The sequence below is a fragment of the Callorhinchus milii genome, unplaced genomic scaffold, assembly GCF_018977255.1.
Source record: "Callorhinchus milii isolate IMCB2004 unplaced genomic scaffold, IMCB_Cmil_1.0 Scaffold3, whole genome shotgun sequence".
Lineage (NCBI taxonomy): Eukaryota > Metazoa > Chordata > Chondrichthyes > Chimaeriformes > Callorhinchidae > Callorhinchus > Callorhinchus milii.
In genome coordinates, this window is record NW_024704744.1 from 65,384,082 (window position 1) to 65,394,491 (window position 10,410).

The 10,410-nt window shown below is 49.0% G+C and overlaps 1 protein-coding gene across 1 annotated transcript; it reads left to right on the plus strand.

Moving 5' to 3' along the window:
• Positions 1–1,613: 1,613 nt before the first annotated feature.
• Positions 1,614–2,643, plus strand: LOC103175394 (cold-inducible RNA-binding protein B-like). The gene is given in 1 exon segment (NM_001293158.1): positions 1,614–2,643. A coding segment is annotated over 1 exon segment (411 nt). The 5' UTR covers positions 1,614–1,739; the 3' UTR covers positions 2,151–2,643.
• The last annotated feature ends 7,767 nt before the right edge of the window (positions 2,644–10,410 follow it).

Below are 10,410 nucleotides of genomic sequence, written 5' to 3' on the forward strand. Positions count from 1 at the left end.
TTCATGTGGCATTGTTCCCAGAGTTGAATTACAAAATGGGTCAGCGAGAATCTCCTTCAGAAATCTGACTCACTGTGAAATGAAGTGTCTGTCTATTTGCAGGCGAACATGGCAGCCCAAATGCGCACCATAATATCCCACAATTTTACTTAGGGGATTGTTGACCCCAAAACTCTCCAGCAGAGCCTCATCTATGACCTCTGCCTCTTCCTTACAAGTGTTTTGATGTCCTGCAATACTCGGATACTGTGGGCCAATAAAAGGCAATGAGAAAGCCCCAGTTTATGGTTCAGGCGGTTCTGCAGTAGTCCAGGGCACTGATAATCTATGTGAAGACGGCTCATGAGAGGACTTGGAGGGGTAGTCTGGAAGACATGATAAGGTGCTATGTCAAATGCAAGATTATATTGCTATCTGGTAAGCTTTCCAGCTGCGTGTCCAGCCAGGACCACCCTAGCCGTCAGGGCTTTGGCTTGCAAAATTTCTATGCGAAGATGGCATACGCGTGGAACTGTCTGGTTCGGATACTCTCTTGAGCGCGACGACAGATTCCTGCGCCTGTTCAGGGTTGCCAGAAATTAAAATAGGTTTGTAGCTCAAAGTCACCCTCACAGCAGCTCGAAAGATGGTATTATCAGGTTCTTTACTATACAGCACAGGCTGAGGCTGAGGCTGGCTGAGGACATTCATAAACTAACCTCTCACACACTTACTGAGAATTTTTTTTGAGACACACTTCCTGAGAGTGGGGAAGAGGGGTTACAGCAATAATAAAAATACCGACAGAGAGAGGGACTGAGAGAGAGAGAGAGAGAGACGATGGCGTCATTTCCATTTCAGGTTTCAAACCTGCAGCAATATGGCCATCAACCCAACAGGCGCTCCCATTGGGCCACCCGCCTGTCCATCAACCCGACAGGCGCTCCCATTGGGCCACCCGTCTGTCCATCAACCCAACAGGCGCTCCCATTGGGCCATCCTCCTGCCCATCAACTGTCCAGCACTTGTACCCCGAATGTGCCCAAAATGTAATGCCTGTATAAAGGGCACTGACGAGCGAGCTGGACAGTCAGAGGCCGCCGCCCGGACACGCTTTGTATTCGTACGCAATAATAATAATAAAAAAATACTGAACGAACCCAACTGGCCGGAAACCCGCCCACTCTGGCAAGACTGTGAGCGCACGTGATCAGACAGACGCCCGGCGGGGGGGGGGCGGGGCGGGGAGGGAGGGAGCGCCAGGAATTACAACACGTTTTGTAGCCCAAAATGCAGCAAATACCAGCCCCAAAAGTAGCCCAATAAGCTGCGTTGCCGACCGGCGGGCGACCGAGTTGGGCCGAGTTAGGTCAATGCCTTTCAGACCGCGTAAGAAAAAAAAAGTCTTGAACGGAGTGCGGGGGTTGTGGGGGAGGGCGTCTTTCTGCGCCGTTTAAATTAACAGTTTATAAAACGAAAAGTGCAAGAACACCGCCTAAACCGTCCACATTGGGGGCGAGTGGGGTGGGGAGAGGCAGGAAAGAGGAGGAGCGCAGTGAGCGGAAATGACGTGTTGTGGGCCGTGTCGGAAGCTGTGCTGTGCTGGATAGCGCTCACGCTCTGTCTCTCTCTCTCTCTCTCTCTTTCCTGCTGCCATCGTGTCCAGCCAGCGGCGGCCATCTTCCCAGCTCCCGACTTCACGCGGCGCCAGCCTACAGCACACGCTCGCACGGAAAGCCACCGCAGCCAAGAGCCCAGCCATGTCGGAGGAACGAAAGCTTTTCGTCGGCGGCCTGAACTTCAACACGGAGGAGCAGTCGCTGGAGGAGGTTTTCAGCGAGTACGGCCAGGTCAGCGAGGTGCGGATCATCCGAGACCGCGACACGGGCACTTCGCGCGGCTTCGGCTTCGTCACCTTCGAGAGCCCCGACGACGCTCAGGACGCGTTGACCTCCATGAACGGCCGGTCGCTGGAGGGGCGGCAGATCCGAGTGGACCGGGCCGAGAAGAAGTCGGGCGACCGCGGAGGCAGCCGGGGCGGCGGCTACTCGCAGTATAACAGCGGCGGCGGCGGCGGCGGCTTCCAGCAGTACAGCAGAGGCGGCTACTCCTCGCAGTACAGGGGCGGCGGCGGCGGCTATGGTGGCCGTCGGGGCGGCGGCGGCTACTAGCATCGTGCACCCCCTCCCCCCCAACCACCACCACCCACCTTCCCCCGGGCTCGACCACCGGTAAAACTACTTTTCCAGGCTCAGATCATCGTCCTCTTGACTGTGTTGCCGAAAAACGAAAAAGAAAAGGGTTTTTTTTTGTTATTTTATTATTTTGGTTTTTTTTTCTCTCTCTCTCTCCCCTGAAGCGATCGCCCGCCGTCTCTCTCTCTCTCTCTCTCCCCTCTCTCTCTCTCTCTCTCCTCTTTCTCTCTCTCTTCTCTCCTTCTGAATCGAAACTTTTTGAAACTCCAAAAAAAAAGAATTTTTTTTTTTCTCGGGTTTTATTCAGTGTAAGATTCTCGATGACAACAGCTGTGATTTTTTTTTTGGTATTTTTTTTTTTCTTTTTCGTGTTTATAAAAAAAAAAGCATCATTTTTTTTTCCGTGATATTTTGCTAAACTGTAGTAGTTTCTCCGGGAAGACTTTTTATTAAAAATCAATAATAGAGGAAAAAAAAGATCTCGCTTCCACATAGATTTACTTACCACTCACAGATTTTCACACATTTGATCTCTAGGTCCACCTCGGATCAGGATTTTGGGAGAGTTTACAGAGGAGGAGTGGGAGGAGGGAGAGGGAGGAATACTTTTAAAGTATACTTTTTAAAAAAAAAGAAATTCCTGTTATGTTGTGTGTTGTGCGACGGCCTCCATTTTGTGCGTATACATCAGGGCGGCGTTTGACTCTTCCCGCCCTTTTTTCCCCCCTCCCTTCTCCTCTCTTAACGGAATTAACTTGGTATCTTTTGTTAAGTTTGTGCGGTAATTTTTTTTTCCCCCCCCAAAGCCAAATAGAAGCCGCTCTCAATTAATTAATTTGATTAATTGATGGTCTCGACGATCGCTTTGATGGTTTATACGAAATGGGGGGGGGGGGAAGGGGTGTGGGAGGGGAGGGGGGGGGTCTCGCCACCCGATTTTTTTTTTCTGCTCGAATGCGATTTGGTCTGAAGGGGGTGGGGGAGGCTTGGGTTTGGGTGCACGCCGGAAAGAGAGGGCCCGAGAGGCGGCGTGACACAGCGAGAAAGTCAAACCGGGGCCATGTTGTCTCTTTTCAGAGTCCCGTGCGATCGGCAGCGAGGGCAGTGCTTCGGCAAACCGAACTTACTCCGGGATCATTGCTTTGTATTCCCGAGGAATTGGGGGGTGGTGGCGGTGGGGGAGAACTGCTTCAGTTTCAATCCCGACCCCTTTTATTCACGAATGCTGATTCCTGGCCGAGATGGGAGCGTGTGTACCCGTGAGTGGCGGTGCCCTGTGTGTAACTCGCCGCTACCGCTTCCAGTAGCCGTATTCCGGCTTCAACCCCCCAAAAAAAAATATGTGTTGAGCGACTCCCGTTTTTGTTTGTCACTCCTTAATGCGTAACTAGTCACGTTCCAGAAGTAATTTGGCTTGTAAGATGCCTGCACTGCCGTGCCCTGCCCAGCCCTGCCGTGCCCTGGCCTGCCCTGCCGTGCCCTGCCCCGAGGGGATCATGCTGTGATGGCACTGCAGAGGCCTCTGGTCTGTTGGAGGGAGGGGAGGGCGGGAGGGCACAGTCCTCACTGGAGGGGAGGCTCTCAATGGGTTCGGTATTCCGACTGATCAATTTGGTGACTCTCTGCCCTCAGGCGGTCCCTGGGCGAGCCCTGCCCTGCCCTGAGCGTGCATGCTTTCTAGAATGCCTGCGCCAGTCACAGCGCCCCATTGTGGCCTGGGAGGATCTGTGCCTCTCACCATTACAGGTAACTGGTCACTGAGACGGTTTCTCTTGCAGTGACGAGTTATCTGAGATTACTGTAATTGCTACAGACGCACATTTCCACCAGCAGGGGATTTTTTTTCCCCCCCAAAATGCTCAATTCATGTCTCACTGGCGGTATGAGTTTTGCTGCAAGTGCAGCATAAGGCTCGAAACACAAGGAGGGAAGGGCTGGGACTTTTGTGTTGCTATGTAATTCAACTTCCAGGTGGGGGGCCCTTTTGGTTAGTTACTGTACACTGCATTTTATGATGGCTTGATAGCAGGACTGTTTCAACCATCGTGAGATCTGTTACAAGTAGTGTTGATATTGGGCAGTCTGCGTATTTGCTGAAAAGTTTAAAATTCAAGGGGAAAAAAAATCAAGTGTTGGCTGTAACTGTATATAGGTACTTAGGTCTCCATGGGTTCATAAGCTTGTGCCTCAGCAGGCCAAAGCTAAATTTAGGCAAGTGCTAGATCAGCCAAAAGCATTGCCGCATCTGTTGAGGGCATGCGAGACTTCAGCACATGAAGGAACTTCGGGTCACGTGCCGTGCCTCATCAGTCAAAATTACGGCGTGGAATGGGGCTTCTGGTTATGTGACTGCGTTGATATTATCAGGTCTGCTGACTTGAAACTCATGGGTTCTTCTGACTACTACTGGAGTTGACGGTATGACCAATGCGCAGTGTGCAATCTTTCGATAATAGAGGATTTGCGCAGGTGTACACTACTAATCGTTACTCCAGTGTCTGTTCAAATTGCGGATGATTCTTTGAATATAACAGGTATTCAAGGCACAGATGCTTGTTAATTTTTCAGGTACTGAAATTGTTAAACCTCAGGTTTGGCCCTTCACGGAAGATTTGAGGTGCGATGCTGAGTGTCGACCACACATCGCTCCAGTATCGACCACGTATCGCTTATCGTTACAGGATTCAGGTAACAAAAATGAGTCCAATACTATGGCAGCAAAAGTAATATGAAGGATTTGCAACCATTAATTCAACTAAACTAAACTATTGGCCAATGCTAAACATAATTTCTTTGCAAACAATCATTTCTCATTAGTACTCGATTTGTATCCCTCAGTTGAGCAGGTGCTTGGGAGTCTTATGTTTATCAGCTGGGTTATACAAGCACAAGTTCGTCACCATGCTTAAAAGGATCCAGACCACACAAAGTTTCACATTTGCCACCTACAAATAGAAATTTCCCTGTGTCTCGAATGGTATCCACAACTTCTGCCTGAATGATTCATTGGGTGTGTCACCTTTACTATTATAGCAGTCCAAACTATTCTGCAAGATCTTCATAAGCAACCCTGAATTTTGCCACAGATTGGAAGTACATAATGCTCTTCCCATGTATGCCTTCAGTAGAGCTACTCAATGAGCATCCAATTACAGACTCCAGTCAATCTAGGTCTTGCCTGAATAGGGTAAAAATATGACTCCACGTACAACCCCTGATAAGTGAACGGTTTGTTGGGTAGATATTTGTTTCAAGCAGGCTCAGCACAATGACCTCAAAGCCCATCATTGAATATATTGGCAGGTTTTCTCATTAGGGATTTTCAATTTACCCCTGTGATCCATGTATCAGTTTGTTTGAAGGCATTCATTGACAAAATTAGAGGATTTTCTATACTTGTACATATGTACATTACACATGTGAAACTCCTGGTTTGATTCCTCTTAAGCATGGTGATGCATTTTCATTAGCTGCACCGTTTCAACAGCCGCAGTCAATGTATTAGATAGACTCCAATGCTAGTCTGCCATTTTGAGGTTTGTCACAGCCTCAGAATGGGAGACTGCCATTTTGAACTCAGTCACCAGAATAAGAGAAACTTCAAACTCCCCTGCAGTCCTATTGAGGAACTGCCAGAAACTACATATTTAGTTTGACAGGTTCCCTTCGGCAACTCTGCCAGACGAGGGTCTTTTCCAGTAGGCACAGTGAGTCTGAAGCTCCCAAAACAACACGGCAATGGACCACTTGCCCTGCTTTACGAAACGCAAAAGAAATTAGCTGATTGGAAGATTATCAAAAATTGTGAGACAGGGGCACCCCTTTCACTTGCAGAACCCATGTATTTTCTAACGGGTTTAAATTGGCCCTCACCTCCCAGCTTCATTGCAGTAGGCTTTGGCAGATGAGGTCTACAAATTAAGGATCATAATGAATTTTTAAAATCTCGCAAAAGAACCAAAACAATCCTTGATACATAGGATAGAAACATACTTTTTTTTAAATACACCTAGACATGTCTTTGGATCTAATGGTGGCAGTAAGATTTGTAGCTATTATATATAAGATGGCTTCAATTGCAGCTCAGGCAATCTTCATACAGGGGCTCCACAGACCAGTCAGGATCCACTAATATTTCCAATAGTGGGTCAGAGACTACAATGTTATTCCATAATTTCCATTGTGGCCTCTTAGCTCTGCTCAAGCTAGTTGTAGATACCTCACTGACGAGGGTTGTGGGAGCTGCATTTTTCTTGGGCACAAGAGACAGTTTGACAGTAATGTAAACACACTGGAGCTCACTGGTTCACCCTCGCTCGCCTCCACTTGCTCCCCATCCCCCAGAGGATCGAATTCAAGATCCTCCTCATCACCTACAAGGCCACTCACGGCCTTGCACCCTCCGACCTACTATCCCCCTAGTTACCTGCCCGTACCCTCCGTTCCTCTGGCTTCGGTCTGCTCCACGTCCCCCGCCCTACCATCGGTGGCCGGGCTTTCAGCTTCTCAGCCCCTAGGCTCTGAAATTGAAACCCCCAGTGCCTTTGCCTTGCTTTCTTTCTTCAAGGCCGGTCTCAAGACCTTTCTCTTCAACCGTGCTTCAGCTCCCCTCTTGACCCTCTGCCCCCTCCTTGCTCCCTCCCTCCCCTCACCCTGACAATTTCCCCCCTGCTCGGGTCCCAACCCAACTGTCCAGTGCCTTGGGACGTCCTCCCGACGTGAAAGGCGCTCTATAAATGCAATCATGTTGTTGTTGTTCAATTAGCATGAGAACATTTCTACAAAGTAATAATAATAATCCTGGCATTTGATGTAGCACCTTAATATATTGTTGAGGCGTCTCAAAGCGCTTCACAGAATATGCTGTAAATTGAATTGACTGTATATTTTGTGTGCAGAACATTAAAAAAAAGATTGTTGCAAATGTGTGGACAGACGATGTATTCCAATTAGGGCAGGACTCATTCTCAAACCCTTTGTCTATAGACAATTCACATGTCGTATTGGTCCATTCGATATGGGCAGGTCTCACGGAACAATACCAGACTGGAATAGTGAACGTGGTGCCGGACTCAACAGAGTCAGAATTCACCCTCACAGATTGAAGATCCATCCACATTTAGGACTTGGGAGTTTCATAGTGGCTTTCTTTGTAATGTTGAATGCTAAATCCTTTCTACTCAAGAATCAGGGATCCATCAGCCTGGAAGTTGTGTGTCCACACCTCGCGGAAACTTGGGTATGTAAGTGTTTACTCCTTTTCCCCTAATATCGGTTGTGCTGTAGAAATTGAGGCGTAGATGATAATTTTTGGCCTAGCTAATCGGATTTCCCTGATCTTGACTGTTGCTGCTGAGCATTACAGTTCCAAAGTATCCATTACAACAGTTCAACCTTCATGGCTGTTTGCAGGATGTTGCTGTTTGCAAGTTGGCTACTGTGCTTGCCTACAAAATGAAGTCACAAAACACACTTTACAATACTATACAAGTACTAGAGAGTGCTTTGAGACATCCTAATGTGATAGGCATTAAAACACATGCAAGGATTATTTATTTCTTATTCCTAAGGCTTCTGAGTTTCAGTTTTAACCAATAAACTGATCAATTGCCCTGATACAGAAAAAGAAATAGATGTTTAATAGATATCGGAACTCTGAAGTGAGGTTTTCTCTCTTGGCAGTTTCCTGGTGAGCCACCTGCATATTCATCATTCTCCGCCTCACCCTTTCAGTGTGCGCAGGCACATCTGGTAAAGCGTTTATGAAAGGCGTCTCTCCCTCCTACCATGTGCGTAGCCGTATCTCAGTACAGCAATGAAGCCCCTGAAAAAGCCTGACTTATAAATGCTCTAAAATTGCTGAAATAACCCTCCAAAAAACAAATTAATAAGCCCCAAAAATCCGAAGCTCGATTTATGCCCTAGATGTTGAGTCACCTATATCTTGATCCAACACACGACTTGCATTTGTATAGTGCACTTCATGCCGGATGGCATCATGGAGCCTGATACGGAGCCAAGGAGAGGAGAAGCGGACCTGAAATTGGGGAGAGGGGACAAGGTGAAGGGTTGAGGGAGTATGTTCCACAGCTACGGTGTGTAGTAGCTGAAAGCACAGCCGCTGATGGTGGGGTGGGGCTTCTGGGGGACAAGGTGGAGGACGGAGTCAGTCGAGCTGAAGCAGCAGGTAGTGCGTCTCCTCCTTACTTAATGTTCGCGGACCTGCCCTTGCCTGGTTTGATTCCTATCTCTCTCACCATCTCCACTTTGTTGTCTCTAACGGTTTCTCCTCCAGCCCCCGCACTGTCACGTCTGGCGTCGCCCAGGGCTCTTTCCTTGGCCCTCGCTTTAATATCTATATGCTCCCCCTTGGTGACATCATCCGCAGACATGGGGTCAACTTCCATATGTATGTGGATGACACCCAACTCTTATCTTTCTGCCTCCACCCTCAACTCCAGGACCACTGCTGTCCTGACAGACTACCTGTCAGACACCAAGTCCTGGATGAGGGCAAATTTCCTACAGTTGAACGTGAACAAGACTGAGGCCCTCCTGATTGGCTCGCACCAGCGCCTCTGCGCCTCAGGTTCTGGCAACATCAACCTCCATGGTTGCACACTTCAACTCACCAAGCCAGTCAGGAACCTAGGTGTCTTGTTCGATCCCCAACTGTCTTCCCCACATCCAAGCCATGACCCGCTCTGCCTTCCATCACCTCCATAACATCGCCCGACTCCACCACTACCTCACCCCTCAGGCCGCTGAAACTCTTGTTCATGCCTTCATCACCTCCAGGCGCGACTGCAAATGCTTGTTGGCCTTCCCAATTCCTCCTTCAACAGGCTGCAGATAATCCAGAACTCTGCAGCCTGTGTCCTTTCCTGCACCAAACTCTGTGACCCCATCTCTCCCACTCTCGCCCAACTCGATTGGCTCCCTATCCTTCAGTCGATCCAGTTCAAGATCCTGGTCCTCATCTACAAAACCCTCCTTGGCCTTGTCCCACCCTACCTCTGCGACCTCTTAACTCCCTACCAACCCGCCCGTTCCCTCCACTCAGCCGGCTCCACGTCCCCCGACCCACCCACCCCACCATTGGTGGAATAAGCCTTCAGCCACTCTGCCCCCAACCTCTGGAATTCCATCCCCCAGTCACTCTGCCTCACCCATTCCTTAGCCTCCTTCAAGTCCTGCCTCAAGACCCTCCTCTTCAACCATGCCATCGGCCACCACCCTTCTCTCCCCCCTCCCCCCCCCCCCCGACCCCAGCTCGGGTCTGAAATACTGTACACTGTCCAGCGCCTTGGGGCGTCCTCCCGACATGAAAGGCCCCAATCTTGTTGTAGTGATGTAGGGAGAGAGCAGGTTGGAGAGATTGGGGGGTGCCATGACATGAAGGGAATTAAAGACTAGAGTGAGGATCTTGAAATCCATTCGGTCTGACAGGGAGCTAATGGATTTTGTCAAGGACTGGGGCAATGGAGGTACAGAGTTTAGTGTGGGTGAGGATGTGGGCGACGGAGTTTTGAATTAGTTGATTCTATGAATAGTGGAGCAGGGAAGACCAGGGAGGAGAGCGTTGAGAGAGTAGTCGAGGTGGGAGGTGATGAAGGCGTGGACCAGGGTTTCGATAGCTTTTGGATTGAGGTACAGACAGGCAGGCAATGTGGCAGAAGTGGAGGAAAGCAGTCCTGGCCAGGACTAACAAGTGAGACCGAAAACTAAAGGGATGTCTTTGATTTTAGTGGCTCTTAAAATGTATCACACGCATTGGAGGCTCGTGGTTTGATTAGGAAGGAGCAGGCTGGTTTCTGTTCTCACGAGGAAAGTGGGGCAGGCTGTAGCCTTGTATGAGATTGTAAGGCTACTATAAGGGAAAACTCATCCAAGTTGCATTCATCAACTTCCGCAAGACTTCAACAGTGCCTCATGAAGCCTTCATGATTAACCTGGAAGCCTTGGGCATACAGGGCCAGATCTTGAATTTTATCTGGTATGTGTATCCCAATTCCAAGATCCATGTAAGTGTCAACAGTGGACTCACATAGCCCACTCCCTTGAAAGGGTGGTAAGGCAAGGCGACCCATTGTCACTCACCCTCTTTGATGTATTCGTCAGTGACATGTTGGATAGAGCAAGGGGTCCGATGTGCACCAGCATTAGTTAAGCAGAATGAGTCCTTCCAGGGAGAGAGTGCGCATTCTAATTCAATGAACATGTCTGAAATTTACAT